Raw genomic sequence first — 19,161 nt, forward strand, 5'->3', positions numbered from 1 at the left:
TAATTTTCTGATTAGAATATTTTACACATGCAAGAAAAAGCTGAAGGCTGCGGGATAGCTTAATTTACCAAAAAAAAAAAAAATAAAATAAAATAAAAATAAAAGACGGGGAGTGTTGTACTTTATAACTACGAACAAATAGATACTAATGAGTAGTATTTTTGACTAAATCAAAAACTTGAGAAAAAAAAAGGAAAGGAATGCCGGCAAGAGAACACTGTGTAGTCAGAGACTCTAAAGAAAAATCTGTACTTTCCCAGGGAAAACAGCAGTCATCTATGACCTTCTGTGGAAGCTCTTAAGGCTGGAAGCGGATAGGAAGTGAGTGTCTAGGAAGAAGGCTTGAGTCATTTCATATGTTCCTGCTCTTCACACCAGATTGAGAAAACCTAGTACTAGCTTGAGTAAGATGTGAGACCCAGCTGCTAGTAACAAGTGATGGGTTAGCACTGAAAGGTTGCAAGAGCTGGCAACTTTCAAGGTAGGTGTAGCTTTGCAAATATGACAGCTTGTAGAGCATCTATTTTAGAAGACCAGGCTTCTACAATCTCTACCCACGTGTGTAAGCACCAGGTTTTCCAAATTACTTTTCTTCCATGTTGTACACGAGATACCTGCACCAGAAAAAAACACTAGTAATTACCAGGGATGAAAACATTAACAGGTAGGAAAACCTTTGCAATTAGAACTGCTTTTCACCAAATATATAAAACTGAAGAAAAATAAGAAAACAGTAGTTCACAAAATTAATAGAACTGTGAAGAATATGGAGCTGATACTTAAAAAATAATATATATATATATAAAGATAAAATAAAAACATAATTTGGCACTAGGAATGACTTAAAAGCAATCTCAGTTTACTGAAACACAATATAATCAATTCTCTTGCAGAATTTGTTAGCAGCAGGATGGCCTGTTTTGCTTTATGCACATTTCTTAGCTTAGGAGGACATCAAAAATCTCAGTTTCCCACTGGGAAATGCATTCAGTGCACTATGGAATGCATCTGAACTTCAGGACCTTGAGATTGCGTAGTTCGGTATAAGGATCACTTCTGCAAGTGGAGAGTAACAGCAATCTAAACTGAAATACCTGCATTAAGACAGGCTATTCAGTACCCAAAGTAAAATAGAAATGCATCAAAAAGTATTTTTGGATTGCATTTCATTTTTTCATTTTGTTGCTAATGTGAAGAATGAGCTACTGTTGCTTGAGTAGTAGTCTTTTCTGGTCTCAGCAAGTTCCACAAGGGACCTAAACCAGTTACCTATGTTCAAGTACACACTGCAAGTAAAAATTGCAAAAACAGCCAAGTCTGAGAATCCTGGAATTATACACAAGGACAGGCAAATGCTAACAGGTCAAAGGCACATTTATTTGGTGACCATAAAAAGAAATACGATTTGCAGATTTACAGTTTGTTTCCTGAATTCACAGTTTGCCAAGTTAGCAGCAAATAAATTGTAGACCCAGTGGAATACCGTGCATCTCTAGGAAATTTGACCTTTCCCAGTGCTAGAAAGCAAAAACTCTTTCCAAATTTTAGTAAGATTGCATTTAATATAAAAGTACTTTTAAAAGAAAGATATGGAATTACCACTATTTTCAAGGTGCACATTTGGAAGTATGAAATATTCATCTGAGACTGCATCGTGGCCAGAATTGTCACCTACCTGCTGGTAAAAACCTGGGCATTTATTTATTTATTTAAAATAATCTAGGTTTCAAAAGCCACTTACTCACTGAACTTGCATTTCACTGTCAGGAGACAAACAGGTAGAAAAAAATGATGTTTACTGCCTCTACTTTTTTTGAGAAACTCATCCACTGGGATGGAAAATTCTTATTATTGCTGCTTAAATCTGACTCAGCAAGGTATCAAATTCTAACAGTGAAAATTCTTACTAATCAGAAGAAAAGGCTGAGGATTTTGATATTACTTAAGAGTTTCCTCCTGTTCCCTCTCTATTTGGCATTTAAAGATGATGAATATCATCATTTAGCACAAAAAGATGAGAATGAGCAGAGACATAGAAAGAATGGACAATTTTTTTAATTAGGTATAAAACATCACTTTACTAAAGACGAGTACTACAACCACGTGATCAAAATTGCTTGTTACTGGCCTCCTGTCTTCAGTATGACGCATTCAATGAATTTTTGTGTATTACCACTTACCTACCAAGTGATAATAACGGGGTTAGATCAGGCGTTTCAAATGAAAACTGTTCCAACACAAACGTGCCTCAGAAATAACTCAATGGACTGATTTGCTTTTTAATTAGCAACTATATCAAGAGTGGTTTCAACAGTAAAAATGATTTTTAAAAACACAGATTTTTAAAATGATCTACAGTGTCAACCTACAAGAAGAAATTGGAGTAATAGTTTTAGAATACATTTAGACTTTTCAGTACATAATTTTCCTTGGCTACAACTTCGGAAACATCTGTGAAAGTAGTTAATTATTTTTTCTTTATTCACAGGATCAGGATGACTAATCAGGAATTAGTAGCAAGCATCAGATTTACAAAGTAAATTCCTAATAGGAAAGGATCAATTTGAATTCTGTATGTATTCTTGTTTGATTCAGCAATTTTTTAAGTCTGCAAATATTTAGGACTCTCATTATTATTTTTTTTATACAAGTACTTGTCAGTTTGTGTAACAAACTTCTCCTTGGATTAAAAACATTTAAATCCAATTTTCACATATGCAGAGTGCAGGACTAATTTAAGCAATCCAGTCACATGAAAAAATCTAATGCTCTTTACTTGAATTAAAGATGTCTTTCTTTGCAGAGCCAGAAATCAAGAAGTATACTTTTTAAGGCACAAGCTCTAAACAGTATTCTATCAGAGATTTCCTTTTGCATCCCCAACTTTTAAAAATGGTGAAAGAGTCCATTTTAACCATTAACTGCTAGCATTTTAAGTTGGTCCAAATACAGTATGCTTTAACAGGATTTTGACAGCACAGTTCTTATGCTAACATGCTCCCCCAAGTACACACACAAAAGACAGGCTACTTGTTTTCCATATCTGGGAGCAGAGTTCCTTGGGAATGGGACTCTATCTTAACACACCATTTAGTACCTGTGACTATACCTTGTTGTGACTCAGCTGTTCTTTCTAACTTCTCCAGAGGCCCCCAGACCTCTAGCAGGAACTAATAACAATACCTGTCTGCTTTCTGAAGACTCTTCCTGGCTAAGTAAAAGCCAATACCACTCTCAGGGTATGAAGAGCAGCATCAGGAGGAAAAAAAAAAAAAAAAAAAGAAAAAAGGAAAGAAAAAAAAAAGCCCTCTCTTTTCGCATTAAATGTAATTTACTTGACAGGTAATGAATGCTGATCATTTTTTTTAATCTGAATTTTACAAGAGATTGTGAGTTTGCAGCACAGCCCATGCATTTTACCGTTCTCCTGGATAGTTAATAATAGAAACTAAATCAAGAATAGCAAGCAGAAGACAGACATAAGCATTTTTAGTATGTTTTGTGTCATTAACTTTGAAGAAAGACTGCACATTATTTAGAACCTTTTTTTTTTCAGTACATTCCAAAACACATTTGGGGAACTCAAATGTTATCTGATACTTAAGAAAATATAACAGAACACAACATGCTTTTACATATATAGCTCTGCACCATAACCGGGTAATAAGTAACAATTCATGTAATAAGTGATATTCCTGATCTTCAAGTTATTTACTTTCACTGTTTTCCTTTTCCTCCTCAAAATCAAAATATAAGGATTTGTCATAGCCCATGAGACGGTTAAAATCCTCAGGATTCTGGAAAAGCAGCGGATTAACAAGCATTGATTTAGTTTTAGCATAAAACGTTGTAAACATCTTGGTGATGTCTGGAATCTTCACATCTTTCTGCTGGAAGACAGTCACTTTCTCTGTCAAGATTGCATTGTACGTAATAGCTGTATAGGTGTCCATTTCCTCCTTATAATAGAGTCGAATCACATAGCCTTTTGTAAGGATATGCAAAGTGACTGGTGTTACAAATGTAAAAAACCCTATCAACCCATAAAATGCAGCTTGTATAAGCAGGCTATCAAATCCAATGCCAGTTTTGAGCATGATGTAGGGCACCATGAACAGGTTGAATATGCTGGTGGAGTAAGAGAAAAACCTCACACCTACATAAAACAAGAAGAGAAAACCAAGGTTAATACTTAGAAGTAAAATCATCTCTATAATTGCACGTGGTCTGCTACTATAAATTTATGTCATTACATGAATAAATAAAGTTATTGAAAATCTACTTTTTAAAAAAAACTCTCCAATACAAAAAGCCATTACAAAGAACCAGGAAACTCAGTACTCTCTTCCTTCTACTGTTATGGTTCGTATATACATTCACACTGGGTTTATCAAAGCTAGCAGCTGGCTCCATTTCTACGATGAACTCAGAAATTCTGTGATTCTTTGATTATGCAATTAGGCACAAGTATGAAGTTTTCACTTCACAAGCAGGAGTAATCACCACAGATATGGCCAGGCATTTCTCCCTTTCCCAACAGTCAAAGCAGACATTCAGTGGGCTTTACAGAGAAAAGTTTGATTGGTCCCCCCACTATGTTGAAAGCTGAAAAATCTAGGTTAATCAATACTAGTACTCCACATAATAATAATAATAATAATACAAGTACTCCACAGCCATCTTTGCATACAGCTTAGAAGACCATAACCATTGCTGTGCGTCACCCCCAGTCCTTGTGCCTACTTCATAGGCATTTCAGTAACATTCAGAAGCATACAGAACGCAAATATCAGGTCTCTGTTTGCTCCTGGGTTGAGAAATGCACTCCACAGGCTGCAAGAGAAAAAGACGCAGGCTGAAGGATTACGGAGTTGCACTGTACCATTATAACTCCCTGCAGACCTAAAACTAATTAGAATATAGAAAAATTGTTAACATTAATCATTACACTGTACAGAAGCATAAAATAAAGCAACACAACAAGATATTTTTTTTTGATGTACTCAAAAATTGGGTTTTAGCAGAGATGGAAAGAAGAACATTCAGTTTTATAACGTTGAATTTTAAAGTTATTTAAAGAAAGAGTAAATCTCTTCAAGTGACATACCTAACACCGCCTTTGCCAAGTTTCCTTTATAAAGTAATCTTCCATGCTCCGGGTGGTCAGCAGGGGCGGATGTGCTGAGGCTGCGAACAGCCAGCGCTTGAAAAGACGTAACCTGGAAGAGGAGAGCAAGCAGCATCAGTACCAATCCACTTCACAAAGGTTTCTCCTTGTCCTGAAGCCACCCCCAGGGCATCCTGAACGAGGAATTACAGTCAGGGTATAGGCCACGAGGCACGCAGAAATTCCAAATAACGTATCGATTGGCTATTTTCACTATATCCCAACTAGTTATTCCAAAGCAGCGCTGGATATCGACACAGCGATGTACAAACGTTACACTTGCTTTGTGGAGGCCTCCCAAACCCGTAACCCTCCAAGCCCCGCTGCACGACCTCCCCCCCACCCCCTCCCCTCCCCTCCCCTACCTGCCACCCCCCCGCGCTGTCCCGGCGGCGGCAGGCAGCGGGCAGCCCTCGGTGCGCGGCGGCCCCCCGCAGCCAGGCGGGGCCGGAGGCTGCCCTGCGGCAGCAGGCGGCGGCTCGGAGCAGCAGCATGGCGGCGGGCCCTGCGTTCAGCCCCCCACAGCAGGCCGGCACCGCCCGGCACCCGCGGAGGACACAGCGCAAAGCCGGCCCGCTCCTAACATGGCGGCCGCCCCCCGGCCCCCCCGGGAAACTACATCCCCCAGCGTGCCTTGCGCGCCGCCGCGCGGCCTCGCTCCTGTTCCAAGGGCAGGGCGCTGGGGGGGAGGGGGGGAGCGGAAGTTGCGCCGTGCCCTGGCGGAAGCGCTCGGCCCGAGGCGGCGGGGGCCCTGCGAGCGGGGCGGAGGGAGCGGCGCCGACGGGTGAGGGGGCGGCGGGGCCGGGGGGAGCCCGCGGGGCCCTCCCGGAGCTCGGGGGCAGGGCCCCGGCCTCCGGCGGGTCCCTCCCGGTGCTGGGGTTAAGGGAGGCGAGGGCTGGAGGCCGGGGGGAGCCTCCCGGAGGGGTGAGGGCCGCCGCCGGGGGGGGGCCTGTTGTCGGTGGCCGCTTCCCGGTGGCCGTTTCCCGGCTCCTCTCAGCGCTCGTTGGGAGGGGATGGGGCTGCCAGGAGAGGGGGGTGTCCGTGGGTGTGGGTACAGGCGTGGGGAGGGACGGGGTGACACCAGCAGGCTCCTCCGGCAGCCGGCGTTATCTTATAAGGCGCAGCGCTGCCTGAAGTGGCATCAGGGAAGGTGCTCGGTGTCGCATGTCGCGATATTAAGGCAGCCCGGCGCGATAGGGAAGCCCTAAATAGTCGTGGGCTTTCTGTTTACTCTGCTTCGCCGTGGGTCGCTCGCAAAAGTTCAGTTTGGAAGGAGGCCAGGAAAATGTAAGTAGCAGACAGCTGAGGCACCTTCGGAGCAAGAGCAGCTTTGTGCCCGTGTTTGTGAATATCCCCTTCTGTGCGCGAGTTTCCTCTTTTTGACATACTAAAAACAAAAACACTGCTGGGAGCAAAACGCTGTTCATTAAATCAAGAGTTACTTAGAAGAGGATAAGCGCTAGTTTTTCCCTAATACATCTGGGGATAAGCTGTCCGGTGTTTTGAAGAAGTGTAAATAATTTTTTCCCTAAGATTTGCCATCAACACTGGGAAGCTTAACACAGATAACCTTTACACACTGTAAACACTTTTGGCAGTTTTCTCTTGTTAATTCAGAGAAAATTCATTTGAGGTTTATTTTTTGTTCGTACTAGAATGGGTGATGAACAGATTTAGCTACTTTCTTGCAGTCTTAATGTAAAGACTTAATGCAAAGACTTAATGCTGGTACGGTGAGGAGATCCAGATGATTCTCTATTGAGATGATTCTTCTGTCTCCCACCTTCTTCTTTATTCTTCTGATATATTTGTCTTCATGCTTATGTCCCTTATGCTGTGCGTGTGGACAAACTGATACCTTCAAAAAACTTAATTAGCTTCAGATTAAGCATTTTTGTAATTCTGAAATAAAGGAATTTGGATGTAAGACAACTTTTTGTTTATCTGGAAGGGTTCAGAATTCGGTCATCTTTGTTATAGGGTAGTTTGCATAACAGTAGGTTTTGATGAATGTTTGTAATGAAAGGGCAGAGATCTGTGCCCTATAAAGAAAAAAAATGGAATATGCTATCAGCTTGCTATCCCCCCAATAACAAGAGGTATACAGTAATCAGGACTTCTATTGTATGTTAGGAAGAAAACAATAACCCTTTTTTTTTTTTTTTTCCTTTTTTGGGAATCACTGGAAAGTTTTATTTGATAAGGGATATCTTAAATAAAGTGAGGTCTTTGATACTCCATGCACAGACAGCATCCTAGCTCATCTCCCGCTTGTCTGAACTAGCATACACCTTTAGTGCACCTCCTGTCAGTTTGTCATTTCCTGAATGTTGGAACTGGAGTGCACAAGCATGGGATGGTGAACCAGCTGATTGGGAAATTGCCGTGTACCAATTTTCTTTCATGGTTTTTCTAGGTCTGCTTCAATCCTTATTTACACTTAATTTTTTTTGGTGTGCCCTGAAGAGCTCTATTTTTAAACTAAATAGTATAGGATCCAGAATAGGACTAGAGTTTAGGATTAAACAGTAAGGGACTATTGTTCTAGCACACAAGAGCTTTTGTTTACTGAATAACTCTTCCTGATATACAAATGACACCCAGAAAATTTCACATTTGATGTCTCAACTAACCCAAGAATTGTGAAGGCATTTGTGTTATCTGCCCTGCACTTTCCAAAAAGTTGATCATGTCGAATGCAGAAATGGCACCAACTGAAGCATACAGAAGCCCTGCATGCATCTGCATTGCATGGCGAAGAACTGGAAGTTACCCTGCACCAGAGTGTGAGGTTTAGAGAGTTCTCTGTGGGAACAAAGAATCTGAGTGCTTGCTAATGTTTGTGTCCATTTAAGCTTCTTGTGCCAGCTGGACTAAAATGTTGGGGTTCTGGAGTCTGTACGGTGTTTGCACGTGTCCAGTTGAATTAGTGTATGTCCATCAAGTGCTTTCCAGTCTTGTAGATACACCAGGTACACTTGTATAGGTACTCTGAAAATTGTGGGAAGCCTGGGAGATGCGTGTGCATCTTTGGCAGTAAGCTAGGCGGGTCATGGATGTATTTTTTGTTGTTTTTCTTGCACTTGATGCTTCAAGAGAAACAGGAGAGAGAAGTCAAACTGTGCTGTACTGTACTATTTCTGCTTGGGGTTATGAGGAGGACAAGAATGTATTTAAACATGCTAACAAGAACGCTTGCCTTGTGTTGTTTAGCTATCGTGGTTTATGGTACTTAGCTATATTCTACCCCAAGGTGTAAATCATCTGCTGTTCCCACAAACTTTTCTGTAAGCTTCTGAAGCACTGAATTAACTGAAGAAAACAGGCTGTGGCGTGCGTGGGATTAAATTAGTATCATTTCGGATAACTTGGGTGTAGTTGTTGGAAAGAAGATGGTTTTCACAAAATCATTTCAAGCAGCAGGATGTTCAAACTTTCACAATGTGTCCTGACACATGGAACACTTCTTAATGCGGAAGAGAACTGATAGATGTTAACAGTTTGTTATTGCTTTTTTAGCTTTTCCAGGTTTCCTGTTTTCCTCTTTCTCTGATCTCTTTTTGCATTGACGCTATGATCTTTCCATGCCCTTTGCTTACCATATTTTGTCAGAACATTATCCACAGTTATATTTTTCAGAAATGATACTTTGTGTCAGGATAACTAGCAATAGGACTACAGGGAAAGGCCTCAAGTTGCACCAGGGGAGGTTCAGGTTGGAAACCAGGAGACATTTCTTCTCAGAAAGAGCAGTCAGGTACTGGGACAGGTTGTCCAGGGAGGTGGTGGAGTCACTGTCCCTGGGGGTGTTCAAGGAAAGGTTGGACATGGTGCTTAGGGACATGGTTTAGTGGGTGACATTGGTGGTAGGGGGATGGCTGGACCAGATGATCATGGAGGGCTTTTCCAATCTTAATGACGTTGTGATAGCAAGAACAAGGCTCTGTGCCTTGCTTGCAAGTTGCATGTGTCATATAATGGAATGTATGATCTTTTTTTCTTAAAGTAGGTAGGATTTCTGCATCTTCCACTTTTAGCAATGCCATGTTGTTTTTGTTCTGTATTCAGAACCAAACTTGGATTGTGTAGTTCTGATAGAAACTTTATTCTTTGTTAGTTTATGCTCATTTGTTAGACTTAAACTGAGGGATAATCTTGGCAATGTCTCTCCCTCTTTGTTTATCCTTTTAATGAATTGTTATATTTATCTTCATTCCAGTTTTGCTTTGCTAAGCTGAGCAAGCAAGACTTTCAATTTCTCTCTCTTTTACAGCCTCTTTGGTCATGTCAGTATCTCCTTTCTGTAGTTTTTCCAATTTGAACTTTTTTCTTGAAAACAGGTAATCAGAACTGCATGTGATACTCCAGAGAAGTTGTCACTGATGTGTGATAAAACAGCATTAATGTTTCCCTGTCTCTGTTGCAAAAAGTTCCTTGATTTGCATTTGCCTCCACCCTCCCCCCCCTTCCTTTTTTTTTTTTTTTTTTTTTTTTTTAAATAGTTCAGAGCTGCATCAGCTTACAGCTGACCACAGAAAGACTAACCCTTCCAAATGATGAGCCATGGCTATGTAAAAGAAGTCTGTTCTTACATGCGGGGCTCTTGCGTTTCATAGTTTCATTTCGTGTAGCTTCTTGTGTGCCATTTTTCAAAACCAGTCACTTTTTCGTGTGCCTTCCACTTCTGTCTCATCTAAACCTGACGTGTTTTTTTTTGTTTTTTTTTTTTTTCTGGCAACACTGTTAAAATAACAAGTTTCGTATCTTTTTTGGAGGAACTAGTAGTTCTTTTGCAGTCCAAGTGTTCCACGTTTGCAACATCACATGGTATCGTTGGACAGTTTTTCTCTTTTCAAGATTATCCTGTTGCCACATTTATTTAACCCCAAACGATTTGCTTAGTCCAGATTGCATCTAATTTGCCCTCCTTTCCTGTTTTCAGGGAAATGACTGGTTTTAGGTATTAGCTAGTCCAACATGCCAACTTGTATGAAATATAAAGGCAAAGAGGATACAACTGACCACTAAGCCTGATCATGTTTTCCCCCCCCCTTTAGGTGTTAATGCCCGCATTTTTTCTCTCTAATCATATGATAGCACATTTCATTTGATGTCATTAAAATGCTCACTGCTTTTTTGCCATAGCTCTAATATTTTGGTGTAGACATTGTTTTGTTTCCCAAGGTTTAATGTGCCCTCAAATCATGCTTTCACTGTGGGAAGCGTTAATGTAACTGCGTTCCCACTAACTAGCCTGACCTTCTTCCTATATTTAGTGGAATTTTTTGTATTGGAAACCGAGGCACACTTTATTTTCAGCAGTGCATCCACTGGTATGGATGGCATCACTTATGCTTATTCATAAAAACAAGCAGTTTCACTACTCTCTTGGAGTGTACAGAAGGGTTTTGTGGCTAGAGGAAGGGGTAGCACAAGTGATGCTCTCTTCTGTGAAACAGGAGTAACAATGTAAGGTATCCTTTCTGGTCCTGAGTAACAGATACTTTTCAGGATGCTTGATTTCCATGTACAGAACCTGCTGAAACAGGTGAAAGATGTCATCAGCTGTGGTGCTGCCACTGTTCTGGCATCTGAATGTAATTTCCTCGCAGGAGTGACTGGAATTTTTGAAAATGACAAAGGCATTTAATGTTCAGTATTGAGGTGTGATGATCTACACAAATTAACTCTCAAAGCGCATCCTGGGATATGCCTTATGTTAGGAACTTTTCACCTGGTAGAAGACTTGCCTTATACCAACGGGAAAGGAAGATATTTTGGTCAAGTTGGGATCATTTTCAAAGACAACAGCAATGTAGACGGAGGATGCTTTTTGCTCAGTGTTCCACAGATACCTAAAAAACATTATTTAATCTGGTAATGGATGTGCAGGTTGAGGTATGCTTAACAAAGTGCCTTCTCGTGGAAGCTTGAGGAACCATTCAGATCATTTCATACTTGCTTGCACGAAATAATGGTGAAAAAGAGAGCTGGAACAAATCAGCACACTCAGCACCTAAGTATTCTTGAGTAGTGAAGCCATCTGCTATAACAAGAGGCTGAATCTTCTAACAAGGTAGTTCTTTTAGACTTTGCTCAGGAATCTCTATAAAACTTCCTCCAGATCTTTCAGGTCCCCCTTCAACTTGCTTGCAATTTTTTTGCTAGGTTTTTACCACAGCTGTAGGAGGGAGAAGATAAGGGAAGCAGTCTCTCTTCTGTTTTTTCACACCTTACTGCTCTGGGGTCCTTTACTGTAATTGCAGTTCATGCTTCTGCTGTTGCTCATTGCTTTTTGAAGCAGAGAAATGAATTACCAGAATCCTTACTGGTCTCTGTGCTGCCCCTGACCCTGGGTGTCAGCTGGGAAACCAACCAGAATCACTGGTCATGTTTTCCTGGACCCGTGGGCACACAACAGGATGTCATTGATTTGTGCTGGGTTAATGTTTGGAGAGAGCTGCAGACATGAAAGGAATTTGAGGACAGCAGGTGGGTGGAATTTCTCTCCCAAAGCTTTCTGTTCCTCAGCAGAGATGCAGTTTGATGTAACGAAATGTATGTTGAGCCTGAAAATACCGGATTTGTTATACAAATAAGCGTTCTGTTTCTATCACCCTTTAGATCCATTTCTGTGGCAAAAAATGCCTGCAGCAGGCTGTGTGTCAGCTTATAAGCTGTGGCGCTCCTGGCTCCACACCACACGAATACCTGCATTAAATATCCGAGTAGATTATCGAGGTGACATTGGCATCCGTGTCGGGAACCCTCAATCTTTTAGGAAGGACAGGTTGGAAGGCCAGGTATTTAGTGCACACTGATTAGCTTGCTCCCTGAGCCATCTCTTCTTGAGCCTCAATAGTCCCAGCTCTCTCAATCTCCCCTTATGTGACAGGCGCTCCAATCCTTTGCCCATCTTTGAGGTCAGTTGCAGGACGCCTGTCAGTCCCTCTTGTACCAAGGATCCAGACTCCAGATGTGTCCCACTGGTGCCGAGCAGAAGGGAAGGATGCCCTCCCTCAGCCTGCCAGCAGCACGCCTCCTCGAGCCGCCTGGGATGAGCCTGGTTTGTTGTCAACCTTCTTTGCTGCAAGGGCACGTTGCTGGCACATGTTCAACACGGTGTCTGCCAGCACCCTCAGGTCTCTTCCTGCAAAGCTGCTGTCCTGCTGGTCAGCCCCCAGGCAGTAATGGGGCATGTGCTACTTTGCAGTTCTTCCAAAGGTGCCTCGTCCTTTGATGAACTTCAGGGGATGCCTGCTGGCCCCTTTCTTCAGTTTGTCGAGGACTCTCCTGAATACCAGGATACCCATATGATAAATCTCCCTCCTCTATTCACATTGTACTGAGCTGTTCTCTGGCTTCTTTTCTCCTGTGGACAGACTGGTCAGTTTCTTAAGTGCCTTCTGTAGAACTGACTTTCTTCACCTCCCCACTACCATTGCACAGGTAGTGTCCGTAGTAATAAAAGTAATGAGCTCCTGAAGTGACTCTGGCTTGAAAGTCAAAGGCTTTTAAAAACCTTAGGGGAACAGTTTCTTCCAAAAGCTACAGTTTAGAGATTCCAGAATGTGGCGAGCTGGTAGGGATATCTGGATAGCAAAAATCAAACAAACGAAAGCAAAACAAAAAAATCTTGTAAACTTTGTTAAGTGTTCATAAAATTGTATGTTGTCGTTCTTTTTATTCAAGTGTTTACAGTAATATAAAGGCTAGTAACTAATGCTGACGTAAGAAATTGGACTACTGACTGCAAATGTTGCCATTTGTGTTTTTCAGACGCTCCTATTGAAAAAGCTGCTGTTGAAAAGAAATAATTTTTTTATAAGAGAATGGGTAAGTTGATTTTTCTTAGACTTGTTGTTTCCTATGTGAAACATTTTCTCACTTACTCTGGTAGAGAAAGTGAATTATAAGATTTTAAACATTGATCCTGTCACTAATTTTTCTGGTAGCCTGAAGCCTCAGTGGAACTTCCTACAGATGTGTTTTATTTTTTTAAGAGGAATTCCTCAAGTGAATGTTTGTTTCTTGAACAATTTGTTCAGAGTGTATCTATCGAACTAAATTTCATTGAGCTTATTATGTTTAGCGATTAAAATGTATATGGTAAAACAGGATACTTCTAGGTTTTATAGCAAAAGACTTTTAGATGAAGGACAAGAAAATCTCACTATATACTGACTTAAATATTTTTTTGTTTATTAAGGTCAGCCTGTCTAATTCTGGCTGAGAGATCATAATAAGCACTGACTGATAAATTACAGTGTGAGACTTGACTAATTGTCTGAAACTGTCATTATCTGGCTCGCTACAAATGATGGTTAATGAAACAAGGTTGGACAGCTTCTGAATTTAGCTACACTTTTCCTGAAAGTATTTTAGCTTCTTTGGCACTTGACAATACTTTCTTAAAATTGGCAATAACTCTGATAATTTTATTTTAACATGTAATTCACAAAGCGACTTAATTGTTAGGGGGGAATATTGTACTTGCTGTAGCACTGTATACAAGGAAAGGCAGTATATTATGATTAATATAATTTCTATTTTTATTTTGTCAGAAGGAGAAACAACACTAACAGTCAAACATCAAGTTTGTAGTCTCTGTTTATCTTCTGTACTTCTACGTGCAATGATGAAATACTGAAATACTTGAAATTACTTTTCTAGAAGTGTACAGATCTCTTCTGTTACACTTTCCGAAGCTGTAAGAACTTTCATAACTTCCATTTTTACCCCTCTGCCAAAATTAATACTGTTCTGAAAATTAAGTCTTATGTACAGTATTAAGTTCAAGTATTAATTTTTAATAGAACCGAAGCAAGACTTATGTCAGTTCTCGACTCCCTTAGAAAATACAGCCTTTGAAATAAGGCATTAACTGTCCAGTCTGAATATGATAGAAATGGTAGATCTTATGGGTTGGTGGGTGTTTTTGCACTGAAAAGGCTGTGTTGTTTTTTTAAGTTTTAAAATTACTATGGTCTTAATTACTCAGCATTTTATAGGAATGTATGAAGACCAAGTACAGATGCAGTCATCTTGGCGCTCTGGGGTCATATAGTGCAATGTGGGCAGAAAGTAGTCAGTGGTTCCTACCCCAGAGAGCACGCTGCCTGAACAGGCAGGGCAAGTGCAAGGAGGGAAAGTGTGAGTGTACAGAGTGAGCAGTGCAATGGTGGCAACAATAATACCATTTTTTCAATGTAAAGGTAGTGCTGTTACTTATGAGAGAATAAATAAATAGACAAAAATGAAAGGAAGGTAAGGGTTTGTAGCAAAAGTAATGAACAGGTGCATAATGGGATAGAGAAGGGAAATAAAAAAAGCATAGTCAAAACTGCTGGAGGGGCTTTCCAAATTTCCTTGGTTTTAGTGCTTTTTCACCAAAGGTCACAACATGGGTATGCACTAATGCTCTTGATGTGACTGGGCAGTGGGGAAGGAATTAATCCTATTTTATTACTCTAGTACAAAAATACCTGGTTTGACTGCTTTCATTCCTGCTGTATTTCAGAAAGCTCTTTTTTCTTGCAGTCTGTATTTAAGCATTTAGATGTATTTATGACTTCTAGTAAGTATTAGCATGACAGGCAAGGTGATAGCATTACGAGTGGAAGAAGTAGCACGTTCTTAAAATAAGTAAATACTTCTCACTTGAGAATTTGTCTAAAGGAAAATTTCTTTCCTACCTAGATTTTTGAAATGTCAGAATTTGGTGATGAATAGAGGGGAAATACTAATCAAAAATCCTACATTTTTCTAAAAATTCCTCCTTTTAAATAGGTTGCCGAACTCTTCAGAGAAGTCTTCAATCATGTAAATTCTTCTGTCTTATTTTTGGTGGTAGTCAGTGGTTCTTCTGTCTGCAAACATAGTCACAGGAAAAACTGCAGCTTGTATTTTTGGTAATGTGAATCAGTTATTGTGTTCTGAAACTGTTAATGTTTTCCATCATAGATGGAGAAGAGAAAACATACGGTGGGTGTGAGGGCCCAGATGCTATGTACGTGAAGTTAATATCTTCTGATGGCCATGAGTTCATTGTAAAAAGAGAGCATGCGTTAACATCAGGAACAATAAAAGCTATGTTGAGTGGACCAGGTAGGTACAAAAGATTTAATGCCTTTGTGTCCTTTTTCTCTCTTGGACCGTTAAATTTATATCATGTAGTGAGTGAAAGCTGGAACAAATAATTACTTGTTCAAAACCTGACAAGTTCTGTTTCCACTGGAACAGTCTACCTCTGTGGAGTATTGTATACCATATAATTGGACTCTGTTTCTGGACAGCTAGCAATCTTATGATGTTCTTGCTACTCGTTTCCTCTGTTACGAGAACTTGAGGGCATCATGTGAAAGTTGCAGCTGTCAAATTCAATACAAGCAAGAGTTGGTAGTTTTTCAAAGTTCCTCCTCCATGGTGGAACTTTGAGTATTCACAAAATCTTATGGCAAGGAGTTCCTGAGCTTAATGACAAAAGTTAGCTTAAGTTTGAAGGAGGGAGATAAATTTACAGAAGGGAAAGCCCTCATGTTTTGCTAGATGCATGAGACTACCTCCAGTTTAAGAAGTATCTGAACTAATTGTTGAAGCCTGAAATGTTGGGAAGAAGTTAACGTTTGTGCTTTCCTCTTCCTTATCCTCATGCCATATATTTATCTTTGGTCACTGGAGTGGTAGACAGTGGTCTACGTGGGCCTCTGATTGCTGGAAGGATCTATTTGCTGACTATACTTTGAAATTACTCAGCAATTGGGCAAAGTTGGGTAACTTGAGCAATTAAAGTTCTCAATTTAATATTCTGCTAAATGTCATTGTAATGGTTGTGCTTGAAAACACGTAGCAGATCTATTGTGTCTGATCCAGTCTGTGCCAGCCTCCCAGGTGTGTAAGAGGAAGAGTAGTTACAAGATCTGCTCTGAATTTGTTTCATGATCTGTAACAATGTGAAGAAGTAAAAGGCAAAGTAGCCTGTTCAGAGGGCTAGAAAATGGGCTCCTAAAGAAGTCAGCTTTTAAGCACATGCTGTATACATACTTACAAGATGAATAATTTTCCTTGCAAGCCCATTTTTGCTGTCCACTTAAGTAGGTCATCATTTCACTGATGGTTGTGTTTCAGTATTGTGACATTTTCAATATGCTAACGTTTGTTGCTTCCTACTGTTCCTGTAATAGAATTCAAGCCAGATTAGCTTCAGTACATGTGTTCAGATACTTCTACACAAATACGTGCAGACATTTGTAAATAACTCTGGTTTGTAGTTACTATAAAAGGGATTCCTATAGAGGTTGTGGTAACCACATGTTGCTAGGTCTCCCATAAATGTGGATGTTAGTAGGCTTTAATAAATGTTAGTAGGCTTTGTATTATCTTTCACCTTAATGAATTTGAAATTGAGAGATTAGAAAAATGGTGACAAAGAAAACGGTAGGATGGCAGTGGGACTAACAATGAGATGATGTCATATCTTCTAAATTTCATCCTTAGAGGACATAAAAGAAAGGTTCAAATATACTTGAGTTTTGAGATTTGAGATTTGGATAAGTTCCTCAAATGTAATAAGAATTAACCCCTGCTATATGTAACCTTTCTTTCCATCCTTGGCTTTTTCTTTCCCTCCTGCCTGCCTGTTCTCACAGCTCAGCAAGTTAATTTAGCTTTTTTGAGATTTCAGCTGAAACTGTCCAAGAAATTCAAAGATAGTGGGATGACAAAGGGAACAAAACTGATATGTTTGCCTATGCAAATATGGAATATATATTAAACATTTTGTTTTCTTGAGAAAGCTAGCTAAAAAGTTGGATTGATACTTCTACTTGTAGATGTTGTTAGTGTAGGCTTTAGTGTAGAATGTGCTACAGCTTTAGAGCACCTGTCAAAAGCAAGCATCAGAATTAAACCTTAATTTCTGGTGTAGTTGTTTAGAATATTATTATTATTTTCCAGCCAAAATGAACAAAGATTTTTAAATGCAAGGGATCTTTATATTCCTGAGGGCTGTGAATGTGGCACATCCTGCCTTGCATTGAAGAGTGTAATACCCAGGAATGTGGGACCTAGCAAGTCTATTTGGAATGCGTTGTATTAGTGTAGTGAAGTGTTTCATTTTTGCAGTGAATTGAGATTCTGACTTTTGTTTTTTTTTTTTTTCTTCTACAGGACAGTTTGCAGAAAATGAAACAAATGAGGTGAATTTTAGAGAGATCCCATCCCATGTCCTATCCAAAGTATGCATGTATTTCACCTACAAGGTCCGCTATACTAACAGCTCTACGGAGATTCCTGAATTCCCAATTGCACCTGAAATTGCACTGGAACTTCTGATGGCTGCAAACTTCTTAGATTGTTAAATAAAATAAATTATAATAAAAATGTAAAACTTTTTTCAGTATTTAATACATGTAGTTCAGTTAGTAACTTTTTTCAGATAGCATGTTGCGTGTGTGCTGTTGAGAACTGTAAAGTTCACTGCAGAGGCAATTGCCTTCAGTCCTTTTGCATATAGCAATCATTCAGTTGAAATTTGTTTTGCTGCTTACACAAATAAGGACCTTTTCACAACCGAGACAAATAAACAAATATGCCAATTAGTAGATGGCTATGCCTTATCCTTTAGGTGTGGTAGAAGTTTCTTTTAATACAATGACCGTATAAAATACTGGAGTTTAGTCTAATGTTCTCTAAAAGGTAATTATAGTTAAACACAAGTAGCTGTTTAGAGTTTATAACTTTCTCTTACTGTTGAAGTTTCTAAACATCTGAACTTAATCTCCTTTGTAAGATAGCTGTCCTTTAGCATAGTTATACTAACTAGATTAGAAGTGCCCTCTCTAAGGTTTGTATATTGACAGCAATATTCCATTTAAGTTGGAAGTGGAGTATGTAGGAGAATGCTTAAGGCTTTTAATTTAAATCATAGTATAGACATTTGAAGAAAGTGTGTTTGATGCATTTTTCTTTTATAACCTAATTTTTCCCCTTTAGTAATTAGAAATACTCGAGTCACCTGTCTGTACAGTAAGACTACGATCGTACTGACAGTGGCTTTTGATCTATCTGCATTACCTTCTGTGTAACATGTAAGGTTATTCTTAATGTACCGTCACTTGACCTGATATGGATTTTATATGGTTTCAGTTATGGTTTATTTCCACTGTTGTGATGGATTATGTGAAGTCTGTATTTAATCTTTAGAGCAGTAGTCATTCAGATTTTCTATCATAACAACTGAAAAGATAGCAGTTATCCTATCTTTTACCTCTTCCCTGACCTCTCCCTTAAAGCCACAAAAAAAGACCCTGAAATATGGAGGTCTTGTATTTGAAGGAAAGGGCATTAAGCAGATGTTTATAGAGCTTTTTTTAAAAATAAATTTAATAGTTATTTCCAATGTTTTTACAAATATTTTAGAGGAAAAGGATTGGCAAGCCACTCGCATAATACTAGAGTGAAACACATCACCTCTTGGTAATTCCTGTTGGTAATTGCCTATACTATCAATTCTTTGTTTAGAACAAATTTCCATTTAAAGAAAAAAGAAAAGCTTAAACTGAGACAAGAAGTTGCTTTTTGTTCAGTCACAGCCTGAAGAACCCTTCTGCCAAAGTCATCTGTAAATGAGAATGTATTGTGAAAAATGATGCAAGAACAATGTAGTTAGCATTTCCATCCGCTGTCTCTGCTTCTGATTTTTGACTAAGAAATGATTGTGGTCTTTTATGGAAAAGTCCTGCTGACAGACGGTGGGACCTCGTCGTTGATGTACTAACTGATTGTGAATTTAGAGGGTTAAAACTCTTCTCTAAACCTTATTGCCAACATAAGTACAGCTTTTGAGGTTTTCCATACAAAAACTGGTATCTTTATACATAGACTATGCAGTCTGCCCATGGAGGAGTTCAGTTCTGACAAATGAAATCTTACTCTGGACTTGAGCAATGCTTGATAGACAAGCTGACATATGTCAATGTGTTGATAGATTAGCT

The 19,161-nt window shown here is 39.6% G+C and overlaps 2 protein-coding genes across 3 annotated transcripts; one reads left to right on the top strand and one right to left on the bottom strand.

Moving 5' to 3' along the window:
- Positions 1-1,356: 1,356 nt before the first annotated feature.
- Positions 1,357-5,801, bottom strand: TMEM70 (transmembrane protein 70). The gene is made up of 3 exons (XM_027452361.3): positions 5,533-5,801; positions 5,108-5,219; positions 1,357-4,156 (listed from the first exon to the last, which is right to left on the bottom strand). The coding sequence occupies exons 1-3, from the start codon at positions 5,659-5,661 to the stop codon at positions 3,708-3,710; spliced, it is 690 nt and encodes a 229-aa protein (XP_027308162.1). The 5' UTR covers positions 5,662-5,801; the 3' UTR covers positions 1,357-3,707.
- A 22-nt stretch (positions 5,802-5,823) lies between these two features.
- Positions 5,824-17,766, top strand: ELOC (elongin C). 2 transcript variants are annotated; one of them, XM_027452362.3, is made up of 4 exons: positions 5,824-5,951; positions 12,947-13,003; positions 15,131-15,274; positions 17,336-17,766. In XM_027452362.3, exons 2-4 carry the CDS (start codon positions 13,000-13,002, stop codon positions 17,524-17,526), a joined length of 339 nt encoding a protein of 112 aa, XP_027308163.1. In that variant the 5' UTR covers positions 5,824-5,951; positions 12,947-12,999; the 3' UTR covers positions 17,527-17,766. The 2 variants fall into 2 exon arrangements, with proteins under 2 accessions (XP_027308163.1, XP_071890618.1); XM_072034517.1 differs by lacking the exon at positions 5,824-5,951 and adding an exon at positions 6,298-6,454.
- Positions 17,767-19,161: the final 1,395 nt, after the last annotated feature.

This window comes from Anas platyrhynchos, chromosome 2 (assembly GCF_047663525.1).
Source record: "Anas platyrhynchos isolate ZD024472 breed Pekin duck chromosome 2, IASCAAS_PekinDuck_T2T, whole genome shotgun sequence".
Classification (NCBI taxonomy): domain Eukaryota; kingdom Metazoa; phylum Chordata; class Aves; order Anseriformes; family Anatidae; genus Anas; species Anas platyrhynchos.

Coding starts and splice junctions, on each gene's coding strand:
- TMEM70 (XM_027452361.3), bottom strand. CDS start 5,661: ATGCTGCTGCTCCGAGCCGCCGCCTGCTGCCGCAGGGCAGCCTCCGGC. Junction 5,220..5,532: donor ACAGCGCGGGGGGGTGGCAG/GTAGGGGAGGGG, acceptor CTCCTCTTCCAG/GTTACGTCTTTTCAAGCGCT. Junction 4,157..5,107: donor CTTGGCAAAGGCGGTGTTAG/GTATGTCACTTG, acceptor TGTTTTATGTAG/GTGTGAGGTTTTTCTCTTAC.
- ELOC (XM_027452362.3), top strand. Junction 15,275..17,335: donor AGCTATGTTGAGTGGACCAG/GTAGGTACAAAA, acceptor TTTCTTCTACAG/GACAGTTTGCAGAAAATGAA.